This window comes from Protomyctophum bolini (genome assembly GCF_963924005.1).
Source record: "Protomyctophum bolini genome assembly, chromosome: 11".
Taxonomy (NCBI): domain Eukaryota; kingdom Metazoa; phylum Chordata; class Actinopteri; order Myctophiformes; family Myctophidae; genus Protomyctophum; species Protomyctophum bolini.
The window spans coordinates 8,768,626-8,794,979 of NC_137872.1; the positions used below are offsets into that span (position 1 = coordinate 8,768,626).

The 26,354-nt window shown below is 42.2% G+C and overlaps 2 protein-coding genes across 5 annotated transcripts; one reads left to right on the plus strand and one right to left on the minus strand.

Moving 5' to 3' along the window:
- Positions 1–349: 349 nt before the first annotated feature.
- On the minus strand, positions 350–16,138 carry LOC308324248 (uncharacterized protein). Its single transcript, XM_080776245.1, has 15 exons — positions 15,981–16,138; positions 14,883–15,058; positions 14,327–14,492; positions 13,545–13,694; positions 12,464–12,597; positions 11,490–11,518; positions 10,802–10,957; positions 7,425–7,507; positions 6,968–7,034; positions 5,205–5,301; positions 3,436–3,532; positions 2,386–2,496; positions 1,956–2,126; positions 1,440–1,613; positions 350–632 (listed from the first exon to the last, which is right to left on the minus strand). The coding sequence occupies exons 2-15, from the start codon at positions 15,050–15,052 to the stop codon at positions 501–503; spliced, it is 1,737 nt and encodes a 578-aa protein (XP_080632371.1). The 5' UTR covers positions 15,053–15,058; positions 15,981–16,138; the 3' UTR covers positions 350–500.
- Positions 16,139–16,929: 791 nt separating this feature from the next.
- Positions 16,930–26,030, plus strand: LOC308324249 (E3 ubiquitin-protein ligase pellino homolog 1-like). Of its 4 annotated transcripts, none has more exons than XM_080776248.1 (10): positions 16,930–17,226; positions 19,165–19,255; positions 19,796–19,977; positions 20,041–20,378; positions 21,864–21,960; positions 22,669–22,776; positions 23,040–23,207; positions 23,837–24,004; positions 25,004–25,125; positions 25,808–26,030. In XM_080776248.1, exons 2-10 carry the CDS (start codon positions 19,171–19,173, stop codon positions 25,836–25,838), a joined length of 1,299 nt encoding a protein of 432 aa, XP_080632374.1. In that variant the 5' UTR covers positions 16,930–17,226; positions 19,165–19,170; the 3' UTR covers positions 25,839–26,030. The 4 variants fall into 4 exon arrangements, with proteins under 4 accessions (XP_080632374.1, XP_080632373.1, XP_080632372.1 ...); XM_080776247.1 differs by having other exon boundaries at positions 16,937–17,226; positions 19,165–19,189; positions 19,220–19,255; positions 19,796–20,378; XM_080776249.1 differs by having other exon boundaries at positions 16,942–17,226; positions 19,796–20,111; positions 20,301–20,378.
- The last annotated feature ends 324 nt before the right edge of the window (positions 26,031–26,354 follow it).

Sequence of the window (26,354 nt, forward strand, 5' to 3'; positions counted from 1 at the left end):
CACATGAGGACCCATACAGGGGGAAAAGCCTTTTTACCGGGGCAGATCCCTGAGCAGGGCATTCAGGGGGAAAAGCCTTTTTACCGGGGAAGATCCCTGAGCAGGGCATTCAGGGGGAAAAGCCTTAGTACCGGGGAAGATCCCTGAGCAGGGCATTCAGGGGGAAAAGCCTTTTTACCGGGGAAGATCCCTGAGCAGGGCATTCAGGGGGAAAAGCCTTTTTACCGGGGCAGATCCCTGAGCAGGGCATTCAGGGGGAAAAGCCTTTTTACCGGGGCAGATCCCTGAGCAGGGCATTCAGGGGGAAAAGCCTTTTTACCGGGGCAGATCCCTGAGCAGGGCATTCAGGGGGAAAAGCCTTAGTACCGGGGCAGATCCCTGAGCAGGGCATTCAGGGGGAAAAACCTTTTTACCGGGGCAGATCCCTGAGCAGGGCATTCAGGGGGAAAAGCCTTAGTACCGGGGCAGATCCCTGAGCAGGGCATTCAGGGGGAAAAGCCTTAGTACCGGGGCAGATCCCTGAGCAGGGCATTCAGGTTTTCGATGGGGCTCTTGGTTGTGCGCCACAGGAGGGTCACGCCACACAGGTCTATAAGCGAGCCGTCCACCAGTTCCTGAGGCTCGCTGCTCACCTGGATGGAAACATTATATGATTTTTTTTAAATGTTTTTGTTGACAAGAATGCATGTACATGATGGACATCAGTTTGTACACATTTGTCAAAAGGATAAAAGAAAGCTTGAGAGTTTATTTCCATGTTGTGGTCCTTTGTTGAGTGCATGAGTTTAAATTGCGTGCCATGTGTTTGGGCGACGAGGGTATACGGAGATATACATTAACCAATAGATTAAATTGGGTGATTTTCACCCGGACAATTATTTTTTTGTAATTTCCATAATGTTGCTGATGTCTGAGGTGGGTGGGGTACCTTCATGTGATGCTCAGTGATATCATTGAAGGTAGGTTTGTTTCCCTGCCCACATCCCTGTTTTTTTCTACAGGCAGGTGTTTGGATGAATTTCACTGTTTAGTTTGAAAATCCCATACACTCACAATAGGCTTTTTCTTCTTATCTTTTACTGGACCATTCGCACATGTCCCAGGAATGGGTGGACCAAAGAAATGTTCCCAAATCATGTTTAATTTATTTATTTTTAGGAATATCTCTCATGTATTTACATCAGCGAGTAGAGCAACATTTCTATTATGTAATCTTCTACCGTATGAAATGAAATGTGATGCACTAAATCGTCAAAACGTCTTTGTTTTCATACAACCTTAATGCCAGATTATATGATGTAGCCTACATAAATGAAAACCTACCAAATACAGTAGTCTATATTTTGTTTTTGGTCCAACTCGTCCCAATGCTAACCATAACAGCACGCAAAGCCATGTTGTCGGACTAATGCGACGTCGGAATTACAGATAGTCCTCACCCTCTTCCCGCGTTGTCTCGAGGCGGGGGAATCCCGGGGGTTGAAGGCGTTGCCGCAGACCGAGATCTCCCTCCACGGGCCGGGACTGAAGCCAGGGAGCGGCTGCATCACCAGCACTCCGTTGGTGGTCAGTCCGTCCATCTGTCCATTCGACTCCCATTTTACTGCATCCGGCTACAGGGAGAGGAAAGCAGTGGTGTGAAAGAATCCTAATATTTGAGCAGCAATCCCACTAAAATGATACTTAGTTTTCGCATCAAAATATGTACAATTATATATATATATATATATATATATATAAATATGAACAAAGTAAAAATACCAAATGTTTTCAAAAGTAGCCAATCTAAAAGCTCACACATCACAATGTGACATGCTGAGAATGCCTATGTTTGAGGTATTCAAACAAGTTGAATCCCTGTTTTGTTTTTTTACACCTTTATTCATGCTGATGAGTGCTACTTTTTCAGCAACGCTGAACACAGACATAATTTCATTTGACATGTCTTAACTTACACCCAGGAAGATGTTCTTGTCGGAGTTGAAGCCGGCAGCGTAGACGTGTGCTGCGTAAGGCGGGCTCCTCTGGCAGACGATGCGGCAGGCGTACCGCGAGATATCGGACGAGGATTTGGACACTGTGTCCGTCACCCTGAAGTCAATTTGGCTATCCGTGGCCCTCCCTATCTGTTATAGACAAACACACAATGCATTTCACAGAATTAACCAGCTTCACCCTAATGGTCCGTCATAGTTACGTATTAGAGGTTGGCGACTGGCGATAGCATGGGTAGAGAGGCCGCGTGGGAAACAGAAGGCCCCGATTTGATTCATAGCAAGACGCTTACGGCCCGTGGAGGGAGATTATTTGGGGAACTCAGTTGCAAAATTGTCACGGCCAACACGCTGTGAATTGCTGATGTTATGCATAATGGTTCGTACCGACCTGAAACATGTCCGTATTTCTGTCATCTTCGAATTCCACTATGACCGTGGTGACTGGGGTGATGAAAGTCATGCTGCTCTGACCTGACGGGCCAACATATTTGTTGGTAGACTATATGAAACACAGAGAAGTTCACCGTTAGAAACCACCAGTTCTGGACAAAGGACTCAAGCTTAGATTCCCCTCAAATATTACTCAACAGTTAATTCTGTCTTTGTACTCAAGTTAATAACAGAACATGTTGCAGAACATTAATATCAAGGCATTGCTGTATTGCAATTTAGACACATATTTTTCAGAAATGAAAAAGTTGATAATAGTTAAAATAGCATTTCTACAAGCTCACATCTTGACACAATGTATTGTAGGGCTATCTGGTTAATTTATAGTAATAGTGGAATATTGGTCTTGTAGTGGAGTCAAGAATACAAAATACAAAGAAATACTTGTGAAAAGTACACAAAATATGTACAGTATTATAGTCAACGTGCTTTGGTACTGCTCCCACAGAAACCTATGCTATTCCAGTGGGTCCCCAGGTAAATGATCGTTAGGAACCAAATAAGCCAAATTAACCCTACTATTTTTACATAGTTACTTAGGCAGAAATGTAATAATCACCCCACCATTGTTTGCGCCATCGCTATGTTACAAGTCGGGTTGAACTAAGCCATAATGGGCCAATTCTCAAGTGATTGTTATAATTCAAAGTTCTCTGTGAAATATCTATATTCATTCAGTGTGCATGGTGTCATTATTAGTTTATTGTTTTGCTGCTAATACATTTATTTTACTCTGTGGTATTGTTTACTTTACCACTCATTTTCAACATTTTACTATGTCATTAATATACCTTAGAGCTGTTGTGTGGAAATAATAAATAAGTCCCCCCATTCTGTGTTTCCTAGAACTGGATGTATGAAAAAAATCAGTAACATGGTGAAACACGTCAATCAAGGTATATTAATGACATAGTAAAAGGTTGAAAATGAGTGGTATTCCCCTTTAAGTCCCAAATCTTAGTACTCATTTCTCCACCCCTGATTGTACCTTATCGCTGCCCCTGTGTACAGTGCTTGCTTTCACACCGTTGGCTTCGGGTCTCTGGTACAAAGTGAAGTGGCTTTTGGTGCTGGAGTCACTGTGCCTGTGAAGAGAAGAGGGAACTGTGATGGAAGCACTGCATGTTTTGGTTCAGATCTTTGGAACAGCAACTATGCGTAGGCAGAATGTCATGGTAAAGGCTGATATATATATAGGATCAAACTGGCCAGATTATATGATGTAAACCATCATAACACATTAAGGCCTGCGAGCTAGGTTACGTCTGCCAACAGTTCCACAAGTCCCTGTTTGTTTATTTTCACTGACAATGAAACTGTTCTTTCATGTGATTGCACACTTTTATCCACTTTAACCCTAAGCTAACCAAGGTCCCCCAGGGCTCCAGGTTAGGTCCAACAGTAGGCCTACTGTATTTCCCTTAAGTCTCTTCACCAAATAAATACCTGATCTACAAACATTATAAGCAGAATCACAAAGAGACAGCAGGAGCTATTTCTTGTGCATTTTTGCACAGCAGAGCTGGCAGTAAACACAAGCAGAGCTCACTGTTGTTTTACCCACCATGATGGCTTGTAATGGCTCTCAAAATAGTGAAAACAGCCGATCAACAAGCTCACAATGTGTTACATAGTGACACCTTGTGAGCTTGCAGACCGGCTATTTTCTTGTATGACAACGTATGGCATTAATTTACACACACAACAATGTCCTGACAGCAACGGTTGTAAACACAACGTGGGTTGTAATAATTGGATCAAAGCAACAATTCAACGTTTTGAATAAAACTGAACTGTAATTGGTTGTAAAAGACACAGTGCTTCTGCAACCAAAGTTCAGTTTTATTCAAAAGGTTTAATCTATTTGAAGCCAACAACTGACAAAATACAAATCTCAATAGCTTCATTGATATAAGGAACGCTTATTCCTTTCTTCTTCATAGTTTATTTTGTTTTTTTTCATAATGGAATTGAAATCCCCTTAGTCACAAATTCCAATCAGTTGTTAATATGAAGGTCATCCAGTATACTAAGACCAAAACATACTGTATAACTTACAACCCTTTAAAGTCTAACTCTATAAAATTGTCATTGTTTCTGGTAGAATAACTTTTACTCGATGCTGCAAATGAGCCTTTTGTCTTTCAGCAAAAGACAAAATGGATGTATGGCTCGGCTCAGGGGTAGTAGAGTGGCTGGATGGCAACCGCAAGGTTGCCAGTTCGAACCGGGGCTCCCCCAGAGTTAGTGTCGACGTGTCCTTGAGCAAGACACTGAACCCCTAATTGCTCCTGATGTGCTGGTTGGGTCCTTGCATGGTTTCCGCCGCTAGCGGTGTATGAATGTGTGTGTGAATGGGTGAATGTAATGCACAATCTATGTAAAGCGCCTTAGATAAAGACGGGAAATATAAATGCACCATTTATTGTACGTTACACTTGAGGGTCAATAGACTACACAGCAGCCACATTGGAAATAAATAGGATCAATGAATCTAATGAAGGCTCCTTTCCAGTGGTTGCCAACCTTTTTTTCATTTCAAACCCCCCCATAATGTTCAGTTATACACCTGTAAGAGGCCATTTGGAACCACCTGGAGGAACAATGTGAGTTGAGACCCACTGGTGAGGAGTGTTTCCAGTGAGCCAACTAAGCACGCTGACTTTGTTTGGCCAGAATGAAAAAGTAAGGAGGAGACCCAATGTATTTCCAATATGGCTGCTGTTCAATGGATATTAATAAATGAGTGTTACATACTCCAGGACAATGAGCTCCCCATATTTGACTCGACCGCTGGAGTCCCGTTTGGAGGAGCTTGATGCCCATGAGGAAGAGCTATTTCCTGTAAAAGTCACTGTAAACACAAGAAATCATTAACATAATGACTGAAGAACCTTATTTTATTAATTATTTCCAAAATTTTAGCCCACGATTTTTGTAACACATTTTTTTAACCCAGTGTCGATTGTCACTTTTTGAATGAATGAAAGAAAAAAAGTAACTTTTTGGCCAGAAAGGGATTTTTAAGTTATTCTGGTGAAAATAAAATCCCTTTCTGGCCAAAAAGTGACTTTTGTTCATTAATTAATTCATACATACTGTACATATAGTGTGGTGGGGGCCTCAGAGTACATCCAAAGTAGGCTTTCTAATAACACAACCCGCCTTTGTATTGGTGAGTAGTTAAAACATTATTTTAAATTTTGCTACAGACAAGAGGTGAGAGGCTGGTCTGCATTTCATGCGAGGAATAGTAGCCTATACCTCCAATGAAGGCATTAGAGCTATGGACCAGAGATACTGCCGGGTGTAGGCTACACTGGAATTTTCTCTGTCCAGTCAAGTTTATTCGACTGATGTAGGCTAATTGTCAGTGCGAGAGAGAGATGTGCAGAAATCCCCATAAAGAACACATTCAACACATTACATATGTAAGGCCAAATCTCATTTGAGTATATGAAAGCCATTTAAAATGTTTATCATTGGAAACTAAGGGCCGATTCATACTCCTATTTTAGAGCCGAATAAAAGTCAGTTCGGCGCTGTTCGGGGGGGGGGGGGGGACCGTCCTAAAGTCGGCTCTTCGGTGCTACTGAAAATGTCTGACGAGCCAAAATAATTTCGGCACTACAGGGCCAAAACAGCGGTAAAATAGGAGTATGAATCGGCCCTAAAACAGATGCAGTAACAGTAATTAGTTGGCTAACAGTAATTAGCCGACACAAACGTCACTCACTAAAATTTAAACCGATCTTCAGTTATGATTTGGCCTTCTGTGCATTCTCCGTTTTCAACCACTGGATTAATTCTTCAAATGACCGGATCAGAAGCATGATAGAACAAGCATGGCTAGGACTGCATAACCCATGGCGAGTGTAACTAGAACCACGGGAATCGAACCCAGGACCTTCCATCTAGAGAATGAGCTAGGACTGCATAACCCATGGCGAGTGTAACTAGAACCACGGGAATCGAACCCAGGACCTTCCATCTAGAGAATGAGCTAGGACTGCATAACCCATGGCGAGGGTAACTAGAACCGCGGGAATCGAACCCAGGACCTTCCATCTAGCCGTGAGGCGACAGTGCTACTGTGGGCCACCGTGAAGTATTACATTTTAACCCATTTTGGCGGGAACCCCTTTTGGTGTTAGCATTATGCTATGCTTTAGCTATTGAAAAATAGCAGATCTACAGCTCATAGTGCGCCACCGAGTGGTGCGCTACGAGCTTGTAGGTCTGCTATTTTTGAAAAATCGAAGAACGACTGACAGAAACATACTGTAGCCTTTTCAGAAAACTGTCAGGATGTAGAAGTACATTTTTAGAATCTGATCTCAGGTCAAAATAATCTACAAACAAGTATGCGTGGTGTTCTTGGACAACTATGATTTCACTCTTCGCAGTTCTTCAAAACTATTAACTTCAAGTGTGTTAACTTCAAGACCGATGATTATCATAAGGATGGACTAACTCCAACTCCCATCTAGGATAGTTTATAGTTTAGCACCTCTACCTACATCTATATCCTGAATTCTCCGAGCTGCTCGCAGCACCCAGTGAATTCCTCGAGCTGCTCCCGCCATCCTGTTGAACACAGTCATGTTATTTCTTATCAACAGCATTATGTACAGTATGAGCTCTATAGAGGGTATGTGCATGCATAAAGTGAATGGCAAAGTGAGTTGCAAAGTGAGTTTGACGTTGTTCAATGTTGTTTAATGTAATCAGATCGGATGTACTGTATGGGCTGTCAAGGCCAGTAGGCATTCCTGCATAACTTCTGGGTATGATAATGATGTCATGCGCATACCCTCTATTGAACAACATTATATCTGGGAAATGCGATCAGAGGAAGAAAAGCAATGAACAGACAGACAGACAGAGTGTCGTGAAACAAGAAACATCTTTCTCATAATAGAGTTTCGGCACAGTAAAATGAGTGAATGAGTTTAGAATGCATTACGACTTCTTTACCAGCGTCCTTTTCATTCGGCGGACGGCATCTTGAATCCCACTCTTGTGCATCTCATACAGGCGTGCAGTCTCACGAGCGCATTCTGGGAACAACGCAAACAGATTGCAGTTAGTTCCTAGACCCGTGGCTACATGTGACAGTATTAGTTTTTTCACCTTACAGTACGTCTAATGTACATAGTAGTACACGGCGCTATGTGGACCTATATGTCTATCCTCATGTACATGCCTGCTGCTACTGTATGTGGAGACCTACCATATGTCTATCCTGAGGTATACTTACCTGCTGTGGAGTTTCCAATGTGTTACCACTTTTACACCTTATGTTTTTACCTCCATCATGCCCCCACATACTGTTCCTGCTGGGTTTATGCTACGTGTTCATATCTTAGAATAGATTATTACAATACATTGATTAACATGACCATGTGACATGTCTTAATCATTCCCTGTAATTCTACTTGGCTTATAATTTAACTAAAATGTTAATGTTACAGGGAATGAATAGGGACCATAGACTGTAAAAAATATGGACAAAGCGTTCCGCGGGTCTAACATGAACGTAAAATGAAGCCTGTCAGTCCTTGCAATGGAAGTCGCCATCTTTCTAGATCCGTTTGGGCCCAGCTGGCCCATTGGCTGGCCCAGACAACGAGGCGGGACTTCCCCCTTCTTCTTCGTTGGTTTTTATTTTGACTCGAGTGGGTGGGGGATCCCGTTCATAGACTGTAACGGTAGCCACGCCCCTCAGAACATGCACGACTTTATGGTAATTTTTTTTATAAATGGGACCATCATTTTCCAAAAAGAATATTATGACATTAGAAATGAGACTTTAAACTAGTGACTGGAAGCAAAAAGTATTCATGACCATGTTTATTAAGGTAATACAGTCTAGGTGAAGTTGGGCCCAAATACATGGACTTCTATGGGGCTATGGGTTTTTTTGAGCCCAATGACAGCGCCACAACAGGCCATTATATGGACTTTCATTTCCTTAGTGGCTTCACAAAATATCTGTCTGACTGCCCCCCTGATAGGGACAGAGCCCTGATGCCAATCTATGCTTCATATATCTATGCTCAATTATGCTCAATAAATATATATTCTAAATTCAAAGAGTTGTCTGACTGAAGTGCAATTAATTCACAGTAATTCATGTAAACCATAAAACGAAATTATTAAATAATTAAACAGACTCTTAAAACACATTAAGTTGGATCACACTCTCCTGGGGGTGCCACACCTCCGTTGATTTACTCAATATTGCGGCTAATATTTGTCAGCCCTAGAGCCTTTAGTATAGAAGGCTCTGCTCAGCCCTCTGGCCCCGTGAGGTGCCAGAGGGCTGTCTTTTGACCAATAACAGCTCCTCTGCGGTGGATGAATTTTAAATTAATTAATGACGTTTATTTACTTTCTAATCCATTTTCTCCATGTCCGTGGACGAAATAATGTAATTAAGAGATTGAGGCATATCATCCAATGGATTAAAATAACAAAAGGAAAGAGACAAATATACGTATTGTGGGTTTGAAATTCTTGCTTTTTGGAGCAGAGACACCGGATTAAGGTTGGTGAGGGTTGGGAGAGGGTTAAGGTTAGGTTTAGGTGCTGCCCCGTGGAAAGTAGGTTAGGGTGAGGGTTTGAGATGGTTAACATTAATAGACAACTTGACTGCGTGTGAGTGCGTTTGTTTTGTTTTGCGAGTTATCTTGGCACTTGGCCATTGGTATGAAAAACATCATTGAAGCTGAGAAAGGCCATTCCAGAGTCGGCTATGGGGGATTGATGTGGTTGACACGCACTGTAGGAGAAGATTAGTTCAGATATGTACCAGGGCCACTGTAGGAGAGGATTAGTTCAGATATGTACCAGGGCCACTGTCTGCTATTTTGTTTAAAGCTGCATTACACCTCAAGCAGACTGTAATTATGAAACCTTTTAATTAATTGTCTGGTTTGGGTTTTATTTTGTTCATAAAGTGCATGCTATTCTTGTGTGATCCTCAACACAGGTACAGCAGCTATCTGCACCCGGGGGCATCACTATGCCAGCTTGTGAATGTGATGGACATTTCCACCCATGTTTTATTTTTGCCACGGACATGCAAAACAAGTGATCAATGATATTACCAGAACACAAATGTATAGCCTACAGGACTAATTGACGTTATAGTACTTTATTCCATTGCGCTACACATTTTAAAATAAGTTGCAGTCCGAGAAAGGGACACGTAGCTGCAAAGGTGAATGGGTGCACACAGTATACTTCATATTAGGTTATTGCAGATGGCCTTTCAGAGGAGAGTGTTACTTGGGGACATGAGGAGACAGGAAGTTCTACAAGCTAAACTAGTTTTGTGTTTGTCAACGTAGCTTAAATAGTTGTGGTGTCTGTCAGATGACAATGCGGAAACAAGACTGTAAAAAAGGGACCCAATGTGTCCCTGCTTGACACTCATCAATGGGTTGATTGGGGGGTCAAATCAACTAATCAAATGATTAGCTCCTTGGCTCACGGCTCCAAGGGAAGGGTCAAATGCGGAGAACAAATTTCACTGCGGTAATGTGTGTGACAAATCGTACGACTTTGACTTTGACTTGATCAGAGCTGAGGAGGAGGTCTGTGGATCAAGGGTTTCCATGAATTATGCTTGTTGAGTGTTATTATGATTTAGTTGTTATTGTAATTTGACACTTTGAAACACTTTCTCTCAACTGACAAAAGATATAACTATTTAGTTGTCCAGTTCTGCCCTCTTTAACAATTATGTCATGCCATGTTCTTTTCCACTGTGGTCATACAGTTGACTTGACTCACACATACCATGAAATGTGGTACCGATATCACATACAATACCACAAATCTCCTGCAACACATTAATGAGCATGTCATCCTGACACTATATATTTAAAATGTATATTAAATACATATACTGTATATATACAGACATACGAACAACGTTCACTGGAGTTCACTGTGTTGTTGTGGAGCATTTTCTATAACAAAGTAGATTGTAGATTGTTGACTAGATGCCAGTAGTGTCATTGCTGTAACTTGGTATCTGCAATGTGATGCTGTTGCTGCAGGGTGAACTATGGGTAGCATTATACTATAATTTATGCCTTACAGCCACGCGATGCGTTGACATCTTGTAGATCAACAATTTTTGCTATTTTAGAGGTGGGGCTTAAGTGGTAACTTGTTTTTTTTCTCCACGCCTATTTCTTCCTGTAATTACTCCTCTGCTACTGTACATATTTTCTATATTACTTTCAGTGAGCACACGGTTAGAGATGTTAGGACCATAACATTTGTCTCCCATTGGTAATCTCAATTCCCAAGTGATTGTTGTTGCATGGTACTCTCCTCACCTGCAAAAGTGGGTCTTTTTTCTGGAGTCTGGTCCCAGCACCTCACCATGAGTTTTACCAGCTCCTTCAGCCCTGGGGCCTGCAGTCCATTAATTACCTTTAGGGACGGCCTTTCTCCCTCGTCTTTATCAAAACCTTCTATTTCGTGGCCAGCATCTGAGAAAGTGGAAGGGAAGACGTATGAGTGTATAAAGGATAGGAATTGTAATACATATAGGAGAAGGGGTACTTGCAGCTCATGTGTTTCTAATTATTCTACCAAGAAAGTATCCACCAAGACATTTTTTAGTTTGTATTTTTTGTGGCTTTTGCCTTTATTATATTTGTTATAGAGGGATAGGTATACAGTATAGGCTGACAGGAAATGGGGAGAGAGATGGGGGGGTGACACACAGTAAAGGCCGTCGGGATCGGGAGTCGAATCCGCGGCACACTGCTAAATGAAAATGAAATGAAAGGTGCCCAGACGGCTACGCCAGCCGCCCGGACCACCACCAAGACATTTTGTATTTATCTATTTATCCCTGAGCAGCTGTATGTTTTGATTTGTTCATAAAGGGATCACACCAGCAGTGTAGTGAGTCGCTATGCATTTCAGATTATGTTATATTATCAACTTGTGGGGGGTGGGTAATGTGTTGGTGGACACAGAGAACAGAAAAATAATGAAAACGAGAGAGAAACTCACTTAATATGACGAACACCAGCATCGCATAGCTGAAATAAAAAGAGACATTGATCAGCAATTAACGTACATATCCACCTATCCACAAAGGAAGGACAGATTAACCCCTGGCCTACTATATACGGAAAAAACTGAATTAATCGAAAAATATAAACATGCCATATACGGAAGAAACGGAATGTATTATTGACTGTCAGTTATTTGGGCTTCAATGGAGAAAAAAATTAGCATTTTTTCGCTAATATCGCTAACGTTGGATGTAATCTACCAAAAAACGGCCGAAATCCGCGTGATCGTGCGCCATCGCGCGCCGTCTCTATGTGCGTCGCTGTGAAAAATGTGATATTTTGCGATGTTTTGGGGTTGATTTGAGGTTAATTGGACTTAGTTATGAAAAATATAGCATTAGCCTAGCATCCCCGAGAGTCACGGCCGTATGTTGATGATCGTTGAACCGGAAGTGACTTCCCTAGATACGTCTATTTTTTGTCAAAATCTGCATAATGGTGCATTCTCGCCATCTGGTGGAAATTTTGGAGAAGACACTAGGTTTGTCATTTTCATGAAAACGATCTATTCAAACCATCAGATCTTTCTATTAATGTTAAAATGATGAATTAAAAATAAGCCAATTTGTTACCCAAACAAAAAAAATGGGATTGGTAGTCTAAGGGTTTTAATAACAACTAATTAATAATTAATCAGTGTTGTAGTTTGCCAACTAAGAACACTTAAAATTAACAAAGTAGCAACTGCATGGATAAAACCGCCTACTAGGCCTACTGCATGTGGTTGTTTTGGGGCATTTGGGTTTAGTTTGCACGTAAAATCTACTGTCTGTAAAACAAAACATCTAATGTAACAGAAATATCAACATGACTACAGCTACATGAGCAGACACACGACTTTGCAGTGACACACAGCTGACCTGTTGACTTCCAGTCACAGAAAATGGCAGAAAAAGGAATGATGAATACCTGTAGACATCAAAGGCTCGGGTGGCCGACGCACCGTCCTTATACTCTGGAGGTGCGTAGAAGATTGTTCTCGCACCCTTTAGTTGATTGACCGTCATATTGTCGGCATACTTGGCAAGGCCAAAGTCAGAGATCTAGACGAATGAGAGAGGACAATGCAGAGTTGTACGTACGTGTACCCAGCTTACTTTGTCAGATCCCCCCCCCCAGCGGCCACACATTCTTAAGGCTGCAATCCACACCAGTGGCGTAAATATCGACGGTGCAACCAGTGCATGGGCAGACGCCATGGAGCCCATCAAGAAAGACGAAAAACTAAAAAGGCCAAGGCCTACAGTACGTTCGTCCTGGAGTTGCATGCGTGCCCATGCTTGTGGATCTGCTCAGAGATAAAGCGGGCCCTCCCCCCCGCCCGGTCTGGCAGTGAGTTTTAGTGTTATTTAGCACCAACGTTAGAACAAATTAAGCTGTGAAAGTAGCCAATCTATATACTGAAACGCGCTCATCTGTCCCACGATACATGTAGGCTATTTGCACGCTCGAGTGTGTTTCATTGAGTGTGCGTTCTAATATTTGCACCGGGGCCTATCAACATGATGTTATGCTGCTGATCCACGCCACACTTAACACAAATACTGTCCAAATGGTCCATTGGGCAGTATTTGTAATGACAATAGCCACACAAAAAAACTAAATTGAACACGTGTGCACCCCCTGTTACCTCCTGACCCCAACGCTAAGTCTCATTGTATTTGGCCAAAAATTATATATATTTAATATGATTATGGAAAACAAAAAAACACCTGCACACTGTCTTCAAATGCAGTGAAAAACTTTCATAAGGAAACAGGTGTTTACCTATTAAAGTTTCACTGCTACGCACCTGTCGCTTGAAGGTGTGCAAAAGCCTTGCTTTTCATTAATATGATTATTGCAAATAATCACATGATGTCACTGCTCTCTATATGCTGCTCTATACATCTCCTTACAACAGTGTTTTACTGAATTTTGCCGTGCTAAATAACACCATAAAACAGTGGACATGCCTTGACCCCAAAGAAGTGGCTGGGAGTCGACTCACCTTGACATTCAGGTCTGAGTCCAGCAGTACGTTGTCAGGCTTCAGGTCCTTGTGTATGAGAGCTTCAGGTTTGAGACTGTGAAGGTGGTTCATGCCCAGAGCCACTTGGTGAGCCAGTCGAAAGGCCAGAGGCCAGGGTGGCACGTTGGTCTTTGAACAGAAACATTGAATTCACAATCACAGCCACAAATATACAAATACAGGCTTAGTTAAAGTTATAATCCTTCAATAGAGTACTTATAACCCATTTTAAAACTCATCTTCATCTGACAATAAATGCACAGAATCACTATACGTATATGTCTGTAGTTCACGTCTCTCAAGAACCGTTAGACTGATGGACGGTCGCACTGTTGGTCAGACTGCAGTCTGATGTTTGCACACTGAAGTGTGAAAAGTGCACTGACTAATCAAAGGAGGAATAAGGAACTAATCAAATACCAGGTGTTGGGATTAGTTAGTTAGTACTTAGTAGGTTAGTTAGTAGGGAATCTGTCAAATCAAGCTTAGGCTGGGGTTGCCATGGCAATCAATTGGCTCATTTGGGCCACAGCCAGAGCCTTTTCTGGTGTTACAGCTGCCTATCAAACCAACTTGACGCTGTCCTCTAGTCTCAACTCCTGCGGGTCATCTGCGACATTCATGTCAAGTTTGAAGTCGATTGGTTGAACAGTTCTCAAGATACATGAATTACCGACGTGTACAGTACTGTGCATTTATTGTAAGATTATTATTACATTATTATATAAATCATTGAATTGGTAAAGAGTAAAAAAGCTGACCAGCAAGGAGTTGAGGGATCCTCTCTCCATCAGCTCCATGATCATACCAACACCTTCGCCTTCGGGTAAACTGCCCCGGAAGGCCCCCAGTACCTTCGTGACATGAACGCTAAATGCGCGTTGCATCATTTCAGCCTCACTTTTCAAAGCCTGATCCGACATCGATCTGAAGATGACACATGATTGATGAGAAATGAGGAGACCCCGCTCCATCTGGTTCATAATATATTGGATAGTGGCATTCACCATGTTGAAAGTATCAAAATATCTTCATGAAAGTTTGATTGCAATGTTCAGTGAAGAGGAAAAAAGCTAGCTGTTCCACGCAAATTAGCTACATTTCAGTTATATTCTAATGAGGTTTTATACAAAACAAAGTTTGTGTGTGTGAAAGAAGTGTTCAAGAACAAATGCAGTGAAATGTAAACGTAAATATTTATCCTTTTAATCCTCATCAGCACCCACCTAGTAACTTTTCCACCTAGCCGTCATTAAGACATTACATTTGAATATGAATATTTATCCTATAAATAATCAGCAGCACTTTTCCACTCACCCAGCACGAGAATTGTTAATAACTTTAATGGCCACTGGTCCCCACTCATCGTGCATGGCCTTGTAGACTGTACCAAATCCACCTGCACCAAGTTTCTTCCAGCCGGTCAAACTGTCTTCACTAATCACTACACGGGACATTGAGGACCGGGAGGACCGGGAATGTGCCATTGTTCACTAGAGAGAAAGAGAGAGAGAGAGAGAGATATTGTTAATTACAGCTCATACTGTACATCCAACATCTGACTAATAATGGTGCATTATATATATATATATTTATGATTTAGAACACTTTTCTGGGTGTCTTTAAGTGTGTAATATGTGGTTTTAGATATTTTTGATTTTAGCAATGAGCCCAGTGTCTCTGATGTCATTGACACTGGGCTCACTTCCATCCTGGACTACAATTCCCATAATGCTTCGGTGCACTGCTCCTCCTTGTGGATAGGGGGAGGGCTGTCTTACTGAGACAACACGTATAGTCCAGTAAGTAAGTGAGCCCAGTGTCGATGTCATCAGAGACACTCACTCACTGCTAAAATCTAAAATATCTAAAGACCACATATTTCACACATAAAGACCCACGAAAGTATATTCTAAGTCATCTAAACATCACTAGCATTTTTATTTTTTGCAAAAAAGGGTGAAGTTTCCCTTAACATTCTATTCAAGCAGCTCACAGCTGAGACCACTAGTGTCTTAGAGGACTCTCCCCATTGGCTTAAATGTGCACGTTTGCACATGCACAGCATCAGCAGCTGGTGGTGGGCCACATCAAGTCACATTTTGACCAAGGCAACAGTCTGTCTTGAGAGACTACATTTTGACCAATGTGGCCCCCATCCCAAAATTATTTGGGATTTAGTACATGCTAGTGATTGCATCATGCATGTTAGTGGATATTTAAGTTAATGCTTGAGTTCATGCTAACGCTAATATGTTTATTTCTGCTCTTATCGTTTCAGATGGCATTTTATGCAAGTTAATAAATAACAATATTTTCAGTGAAATCATTTAAAACCTTTGGTTTGTCTTTCTGTGTTTGGATTTCCTGCCAATTCAATTCAACGTGATCGTGTCTATCTACTAGAGCCCTTACCCGTCAGAAGTCCTGATGAATCCAACGTCCTCGTCTGTAGAGAGATGTAATTGCAATGGATGAAATGACATTCAAATGTACATGTAATTGTTGAATGTGTTGTGGTTGCAGTCGGTCACAGTGTCAGGCAGGCCCGATACTAAAATGTGTTTCTATTACCTGCTTATATACAAAGCCCATGAGATACAAACAAACTAGCAAAGCTCCGCCTGCAGTCTGTTAATTCCTCTGCGCCAAGCAGATATATCTGGTGCTACTTCATTCCTTCACACCAAGCAGACATACGTACAGATATCTGGTGCTACTTCATTCCGCTGTGCACCAGCCATCCCTCTCAATAACCTGCCTGAGGGCTGACAACCTTGACCTGCTAAACCCAGGCTACTCAACTCAAGGTGGCTCAAGGCCAAAAGTCCAAGGTCCGCAAGCTAAAAATGTCAGTATTATTGTGACAAAAAAACAAAACAAAAAAAGTAACACGACTAGTCTAAAAATTAAGGAAACACACAGTAGAGAGCCACATTTCCATCTATAAGGCCAAACCCCAATGAACACAAATTTGGCTTCATTCACTAAATGTGAAGTGAACATAGTAATGAACAGTTTATCACAGGTGAGCCTGATGAGCTGACATCAGGCTAGAAGCTATAAATATATATATATATATATATATATATATATATATATATATATATATATATATATCTCACTTTCTCTTGGAACATCGTATTCAAAACAATGAAAATAACACATTTTATCTTCATTGGTATGAACATGACGGGCCGCAGATACATTAAGCAGGGGCCACAAACAGCCCACGGGCCACGGGTTGTGCTAAACTCTACCTGCCCTCCAAACCCCACAAAACAATCCCAGTGCAACTACCACATTGAATGCATGCACGCACGGCAGCGCACGCACACACGCAAGCACGGCACGCACGCACAGACTTTTTTAATGTTAGACATTTAGGGAAATTAGCATGCTTGAGGTTTTCTGGCTAGTCCCTCCCGAAGGGCTTTGCCTCCAAGACAGAGAGCGGGAGGAGCTGTGTTGGTTTGTTCGTATCTCATTGCTCTGTATATAAGCAGGTAGTACACATTTTACTATCAAGCCTGCCTGACACTTTGATTGACTGCAACCACAACACATTCAACAATTACATTTTAATGTAATTCCATCCATTGCAATTACATTTCTACAGACGAGGACATTGGACTCATCAGGACTTGTGAAGTTGTGACAGGTAAGGTGAATTGAATTGGGCAGGAAATCCAAACACAGAAAAAAGACAAACCAAAGGTTTTAAATGATGTAATTTCACTGAAACTATTGTTATTTATTGTTGTAAGAAACAACCTTGTTTGAGACTCCTATACAAAGCACCACATGGCAACTTCCTGGAGCTCACACTAATCTAATAGGCACAATGTTTTTACATCTAGGTAAACTGGTGTTTTTAATGCCTCCACGTACACATCTAGGGCCAGATTTCCTTTTTTTGTTTGTTTTTTCTCAAGCCATATTATATTGTTGTGAAAAGTCAAACCAGATCCCAAATGCGTATCCATGGAATATTGTACACGTGGGCATTTTCTGCATTATTGATCATACATAAACCTATGTAACAAATCCGATCATCCGATTACTTTAAAACCCATTTTGGGCTGGAACCCGTTTTGGTGTTAGCATTACATTATGCTTTAGCTATTGAAAAATAGCAGATCTACAAGCTCATGCACGCCACCGAGTGGCGTGCTACGAGCTTGTAGGTCTGCTATTTTTGAAAAATCGAAAGAACGACTGTCATAGACATTTTTAGAATCTGATCTCAGGTCAGAATGGGTTAAAAGGAATACTGGTTGAGGAAATAATGTTACAACTGGTATTACAATAAATGTGGTATGAGAGGTGCTATTCTTGTTTAAGAAGTGCCATTAGAACATTTGAAAATAGAATAATTAAATTCCAAATACTTCTGTCTTTAATTTGTTATTTGTAAATAGCTACACAACCTTTTGTTTTATGCAGGCCTGCCTTTTTATTTAAGTGATTAAAAAAATATATATACTTACCGTATCTTTTCCTCCAAAATTAGTGTCTGTCTTGTTTTCATTTGCTGCTTCCAGAAAACCTGAATATCAGGGACCAGTTTCACTCGTACACAGGCACTCGCACGCGCACGCACACACACACACACACACACACACACACACACACACACACACACACACACACACACACACACACAGACACAGACACAGACACACACACACACACACACACACACACACACACACACACACACACACACACACACACACACACACACACACACACACACACACACACACACACACACACACACACACACACACACACACACACACACACACACACACACACACACACACACACACACACACACACACGAGGAGTGAGGGGAAGTTTAGTCTGCGCCAGGTCGCGCCACTCCCGTTTGCGCAACTTTCATCTTTGCATTGACTTTGTATGTGATCATTAAACAAGGGTGAAGTTCACTCGAACACCCTGCCTGTAGAAACAAACAGGGATGTCATGTCACTGAGCATCATGAAGCTACTGAAAGATCCACCCACCTCAGACATCAGCAACATTATGAAAATGACCAAAATATAATCCTCCGGGTTAAAATCACCTGTGTTTAGTGTTAGTAATGTAACTACCGGTAACCCTAGAACACTAAACATGGGTGATTTACAGTTGTATTGTGCAATGTACAATACAACTGTACGAGGTGGAAGAGGTAAAAAAAATAAAATAGAAATCATTCATTTTACTCGTTATCCTTTCAGCTTTAATGTCTTACTCTACCACATGCTGTTTACATTTCTGACTAAGTCTTTCAGTATTCAATCAATCATCAATCAATCAATCAAATCAATAATACACAACAAAGTGTCCTTGTTATAAGTTGTAATAATTATAAACATGTAGTGTTGAAGTGTCCTTGAACAAGACTGAACCCCAAATCGCCCCCAATGTGCACGTTGGTTTGCTCCAACATCTGTTTATGTGGTATGGGTGAATGTAATCTATGTAAAGTGCTTTGGATAAAAGCGCTATATAAATGTACCATTTATGTTGGATGAATGAGCTGAAATTAACAACCCCCCCCCCCCCCCCCCTCTCTTTCTCCCTGCAGTGAAAAATGACGTCCCGGTCCTCAAAGAATACACGGGATCCTGTGAAGAGTTCACAGAATACTGCGAGCAGCTCGAAGAAATCTCAAAGTGGTGAGCTTTCATAATGATTGAGGTGTAGTTTAGTATCTTAGGGCCCAAGAACTGCACAGTAGTGCAAAGCCCTATTGAAATCAAAATGATTCTTATTAGGGCCCGAGCACTCCATTTAAATAAGTGTAAACACAAACAAGTCACATACAACTTGTCACATGGAATCTGATTTAGATCAGGTTACTGCGTTCAGACTGAGACAGATTTCACATTTGAAACCACCTCTGCATGTGACGCAAGTCACATTTGTAAGAATCGGACTCCACGTGACTTGTTTGAGTTTAGACTTATTTAAACAAATCGGATTCCAATCTGGATCATGTGGCACAGATCTGATCCAGGCTGCCTTGGTCTACTTGAAGTAAGCATGAGGTCAATCGGTTGCTCTCCCCAAGTTAGCAGAGGGAGTGTAGCGCCCATGATTACAATATAGACAATTGACACTGGGTGAAAGAAATGGGTTACAAAAACTGTGGGATAAAATGTAGAGGGAAGAAAAAGTACTACAGTAATTATGGTAATGATTTCTTGTGTCTACAGGGTCCGCCGCAAGAGGACCAAGCTCCGCCTCACAGGCATCAAACTCCGCCTCACGAGGACCAAGCTCCGCCTCACCGGCATCAAACTCCGCCTCACGAGGACCAAGCTCCGCCCCTAAGGCATCAAACTCCGACTCACGGGCACAAAGCTACGACTCACAGGCATCAAACTCCGACTCACGGGCACAAAGCTACGACTCCCAGGCATCAAACTCCGCCTCACAGGGACCTAGCTCCGCCCCACAGGCACAAAGCTCCGCCTCACGGGGACCAAGCTCAGCCCCTAAGGCATCAAACCCCGACTCACGGGCACAAAGCTATAACTCCCAGGCATCAAACTCCGACTCACGGGCACAAAGCTACAACTCCCAGGCATCAAACTCCGACTCACGGGCACAAAGCTACAACTCCCAGGCATCAAACTCTGACTCATGGGCACAAAGCTACAACTCCCAGGCATCAAACTCCGCCTCACGGGGACCAAGCTCCACCCCTAAGGCATCAAACTCCGCCTCACGGGGACAAAGCTCCGCCTCACAGGCCTCTCATGGTCCAGTCAAATATGGGGAGCTCAGTGTCCTGGGGTATGAAACACTCATATATTAATATCCATTGAATAGCAGCCATATTGGAAATGCATTGTGCCTCCTCCTTACTTCCTTAGTCGTACCACTCTGTTCCATTCTGGTCAAACAAAGTCAGGGTGCTGGTTGGCTCACTGGAAACTACTCACCAGTGGGTCTCGACCCACATGGTTCCTCCAGGTGGTTCCAAATGGCCTCTTACAGACCGTGTAACTCGGAAAATTATGGGAGGTTTGAAATTAAAAAAGCTTGGCAAACACTGTGCTGCACTAAATGGAAGGGAGTCTTCATTAGAATCATTGGTAACACCTATACAGGAAGTAAGGAAGCAGCCCTACATATTTCCAATAAGGCTGCTGTGCATAGAGTCTATTGACCATGTTCCCACTGCAGCCATGTCACTCATCATTAGGTCACCCCAAGTATTACGACCCAAGTTGTGTTGGCTTTACATTTTTGGGGTTCTTGCTGTTACAGTATATAGCAAACATCGGCCTCAGTCCGATGGGTCATGTTGTCATAAAAAAAAAAGTAGAGAAAATTGCAGATCCGCAAGCTCACAAGGTGTCACTATGTGACGCATTGTGAACTTGTTGATCGGTTGTTTTCACTATTTTGAAAGAGTGGTTTGCCAGCCATCATGGTGGGTAAAACAACAGTGAGCTCTGCTTGTGTTCACTGCTCTGGTGTGCAAAATAGCTCCTGCTAGCTCTTTGTGATTCTGCTTAAAGTTTGTAGATCAGATCATTTATTTGGTGAAGATACTTAACCCATTCTGACCTGAGATCAGATTCATACGAGGTTTCCACTAGGACACACACTGGTCTGATGAACCCATTCTGACCTGAGATCAGATTCTAAAAAAATGTCAGTCGTTCTTCGAATTTTTCAAAAATAGCAGACCTACAAGCTCGTATCGCGCCACTCGGTGGCGCGATATGAGCTTGTAGATCTGCTATTTTTCAATAGGTAAAGCATAACATGATGCTAACACCAAAATGGGTGCCCGGTCAGAATGGGTTAAAGATGGGAGTGCCACGATTGTTTTCCACCCTAAAACATGATCATCAGGTATTATTATAATTTACGGAGGAAGAACTTTTTTCCAAAAAGTGTTCATTATTTGTTAAAAAATCATGCTTTTATGTGGACACGCCCACCAGTTCATTAAGTACGCCTGGTTTGCCTGGTGGTTGGTGATCCACCTGAACTGAAGCTGCATCCACAGCTGTAGTTGTATGACAAAGGGGGAGGGGTTAGGGGAGGGGTTGATAGTGTGTTGTCACTATATCACTGTTTATTTCATTGGCCCGTTTGACTGTCAAGGGTTCAGCCAACGGGAAGAAAGTTAAGAAACCCTAAATACAAAGTTAATACACCATTGCACATAAGAACGACTCCATGGTGCCCATGCATGTATACTTGCAGTTCCAAAGATCTGAACCAAAACAGCGCTTCCATCACAGTTCCTTCTTCTCTTCACAGGCACAGTGACTCCAGCACCAAAAACCACTTCACTTTGTACAAGAGACCCAAAGCCAACGGTGTGAAAGCAAGCACTGTACACAGGGGCAGCGATAAGGTACAATCAGGGGTGGAGGAATAAGTACTCAGATTTGAGACTTATTTCACTTAAAAAAAAAAAGTTTGGTCATTTCATCGTCTACTCGGGACAGTTTTTGAGTGGTGCAACCACTCCCATACGGAGCTATGTGTGTGGGTGGGTTCCTGCCTGGGTGGTATGAGCACGGAAACAGCATGGTTGTTTTTCGCCACCTGTGCGCAAAACTAACACACACACAAACACACACGCACATATTAACTGTATATATGAGGATTTGGGGTGTGCCAGTACAGTACAGTACAGTACAGTACAGTACAGTACAGTACAGTACAGGGACCCCCACACGGTAACTCTCATTTCTCAACCGTTTCGGACTACAAACATAGATTTCTATCACAAAGTATGTGGTTGTAGTTAGATGCCAAAAATAGTAGCTGTGGAGAACAAGTGTGTGATCGTTCACAACGAGCCCACAACTAAATTGCAATACAGCAATGCCTTGATATTTATGTTCCGTTATTAAAGGTTTCATGACATTCATTTTATTTATTGTTATTTTTCGATTTTCTTTTAGGTTTATTGAGCTCAGAAAACCAAAATAAATAAATAAGAAATGTCACGATTTAATATTTGAGGATAATCTATGCTTTGACTCAAGTACGGAGGTTGAGTCCTTTGTCCAGAACTGGTGGTTTCTATCAGTGAACTTCTCTGTGTTTCATATAGTCCGTCAACAATTGTGGCCCGTCAGGCCAGAGCAGCATGACTTTCGTCACCCCAGTCACCACGGTCATAGTGGAATACGCAGAGGACAGCAATACGGACATGTTTCAGGTCGGTACAATCCATTATGCATAACATCAGCAATTCATAACCTGTTGGCCGTGACTGTATTATGAACATAAATGTACCAATACATATGCCAATAAATAAAGCATAATACATAGTTGATCCAAGGTGGAACACAATTGATTGATTGATCATTAAAATATACATACTATGATGTGAAAATGCAAAAAATGCTATATTCTGAGAAACATTAGGGTGAAAGTGAAGGTTTATACAGTGAAATGCATTGTGTCGTTTGTCTATAACAGATAGGGAGGTCCGCGGGGAGCGAAATTGACTATGTGTTGGTTCAGGCTGACGCGGTGTCCGATACGGTCTCACGGTTCGCCTGCCGCATCATCTGCCAGAGGAGCCCGCCTTACACAGCCCACATCTATGCTGCCGGCTTCGACTCCGACAAGAACATCTTCCTGGGTGTAAGTTATGAAATGTGAAATTAAATTGTGTCTATTAACTACCAGTAAGACGCCCTGAGGGCGAGAAGCGACAAGGGAGAGTGAGTGCATTTTCCGGCAGCGGCACCAGCCGTGGAACACCCGCGGCAGGCGATAGTGTTTCAAAAGAGTCAAGAGTAAAAATGAGAAAAAAAAAGAATTCTAATGAAGGCTCTGTTCCATTTAGTGCAGCACAGCGGTTGGCGTTCTCGGGAGGCATAGTTTGGTTAGACATAGCATTGGTTAGACATGGCATTGGTCCGACTGGATTAAGGTTGGTGAGGGGTGCATTAAGGGTTGGGAGAGGGTTAAGGTTAGGTTTAGGTGTGGGAGGTTAGGGTTAGGGTTTGAGATATCGGACCAATGGTATGTCTAACCAAAAGCATGCATCCGGCGTTCTCAGCATGTCACAGTGTGATGTGATGTGTGAGCTTTTAGATCTGCTACTTTTGTAAAGATTTGGTACATTGTCATTACATTATACATATTTTGATGCCAGTACCAACTTAAGTATAACTTTTAATATGGGGCATGTACTTGTAACAGAGTATTTTGTGGGATAGCTGCTATAATATTAGGATTATTTCACCACTCCCTTCCTCTCCCTTTAGCCCGATGCAGTAAAATGGGAGTCACATGGACAGATGGACGGACTGACCACCAACGGCGTGCTGGTGATGCAACCGCTCCCTGGCTTCACCCCCGGCCCGTGGAGGGAGATCTCGGTCTGCGGCTCGGTCTTAACCCCCCGGGATGACCCCAAGGCGAAGGGGAAGAGGGTGAGGACTATATGGGATCCGCTCGTAATTCCGTTCATCAATGGATGGAATATATATATATTGAATATAAAATGACTATTACTCAAAGTATAATTTTAACATTACAGAGTTTACTGTGTAGTTTATGAATTGAACACATTGATAAAGTTCCCTGCTGCGGGTTGACAAAGCGCAGTGTGAATGATAAACATAGAAATAAAATGCAGCAATGACGCAACTTCACCCCTCAATCGCACCGAGTCTACCAAAATACAGGTGTGTGACATATAATTGGCAGGTCTACATTTATGTAGGCTACATCATATAGCCTGGCAAGGTTGTGCGAAAACAATGTCGTTTTGATGATTTTGTGCACCGCATCAACCGCACATTACTCTGGTAGATTAGCCTGGTTTCCAGCTTGATTCACTGCGTTCCGTGATTTGTTTTGTCATAATGTTGGTATTGAGGTTGAAAATACCAGGTTGAAAAACCACCCAGAGGTGGCGATCTTGAAAGGTTACTTTTCCAAGCCATTGGATATACATGCCATATACCATGTCTCCTGATTGTCTAAATGAGGAATTTGATATAAAGCCTTTCTTCTAGGATAAGGTTCATTATTTCTTTGTTTTCTGTTCCCTAATTGGGACATAGATTTATTTTTGGGCTATAGTCTCCCAGCCAGTGGTCTATACTATAGACGCAGAACCCCTGGCCTATAGACTCTATAGGCCAGGGGTTCTGGGTTCTGCGTTTTTGGCCATGTCTCGTGACACAATTAATGATTTTTGTATTTGTTCTGTTTTCTGTCATTTGCCTGTTGAAGAGCTAACTGCTTCGAAACGAAAGGGTCAATGTTTGATTCATTTTACATGTATATCTCTGCTACCCTCCTACCCCCAAACACACATGGCACTCTAAGGACCACAACATAGAAATATACTCTCAAGCTTTTTGTATCCACAAACAAAAACAACAACATCAACCAAATGGTATATTATCTTCTCATGTTTCCAGGTGGGCAGCGAGCAGGAACTGGTGGACGGCACACTGATCGACCTGTGTGGTGTGACCCTCCTGTGGCGCACGACCGAGAGACCCATCGAAAACCTGGGTGCCATGCTCAGGAATCTGCCCCGGTAAAAAGGCTTTTCCCCCTGTATGAGACCTCATGTGTTTCTTCAGATCACCCTGCATCTCAACAAAGTAAAAGTTTTTTTTACCCTATATGAATTCTCATGTGAGTCTTCAGATTATACCTCTGAACAAAACCGTTGCCACAAACTGTAAAAAGTAAAAGTATTTCCCCTTCACCCCATGAGTACTCATGTGTGACAAGCTGTTGCTTCAGACTGTCTATTGTGGCAATCAAGAGATGCCACCTACAGTATATAAGCTCAAAGTCGATTTGGCTTCATATGTCCTGAAATACAACTATTTCCTACTTTTATGTACAGGTTTCTGGAACAGGTATGGGTTAAATTTCTTGCGCCAAATTATGCTAACTTGTGTATGGGCTATTTAAAAAAATAAAAAATAAAAGAGGATTTTACTTCACCAACGCTTCCTTTAAAGATACAAAATATGTCATCGACCCTTCTGTTAACATATACCAATCTAAGTGTTTCCGCTACAGCGATGACATATTTTGTATCTGTAAAGGAAGCGTTGATAAAGTAAAATTCTCTTCTTTTTATTTTATTTCATGGAATATATTACATCGGGTCAACCCAAAAAGTTGGGTTTAGTGTTCTAGGGTTAATGTGATGCTGTAATCAAATGGATTCTAATTCCTGCTGTTTTTCCCAATTCTCTTCTCAGGCACGAAATGTTGCATCCAGCGCAGTCATAGTCCATCACGACATGGAACGCAGGAGGCTACTTCTAATTCTCTCTGCCCGGACCCCCCCATTCATTCGCTAATAATTATTCATATATACTCCCACTACATGTCTGTTTCTCATTTGCTCGTTCATACTGTATGTCGGCGTTCAAATTCCCTCCACCTCCCCGGCCTGCTCCCTGTGGCATTTAGTTCAGTAATGGGTGACAACCAGCTCAGTGGCCTTGTGGTTAAGGGTGTCCGCCCTGAAACTGGGAGGTCGGGGTTTGATCCCCGGCCGGGTCATACCAAAGACTGTAAAAATGGGACCCAATGCCTCCCTGCTTGACACTCGGCATCAAAGGGTTGGATTGGGGGTCAAATCTACTAATCAAATGATTCCCGAGCGCGGCGCACGCTACAGCTCACCGCTCCTTGGCTGCGGCTCACCGCTCCAAGAGATGGGTCAAATGCGGAGAACAAATTTCACTGCGGTAACGTGTGTGACAAATCGTATGACTTTGACTTTGATTCTATGATAATATG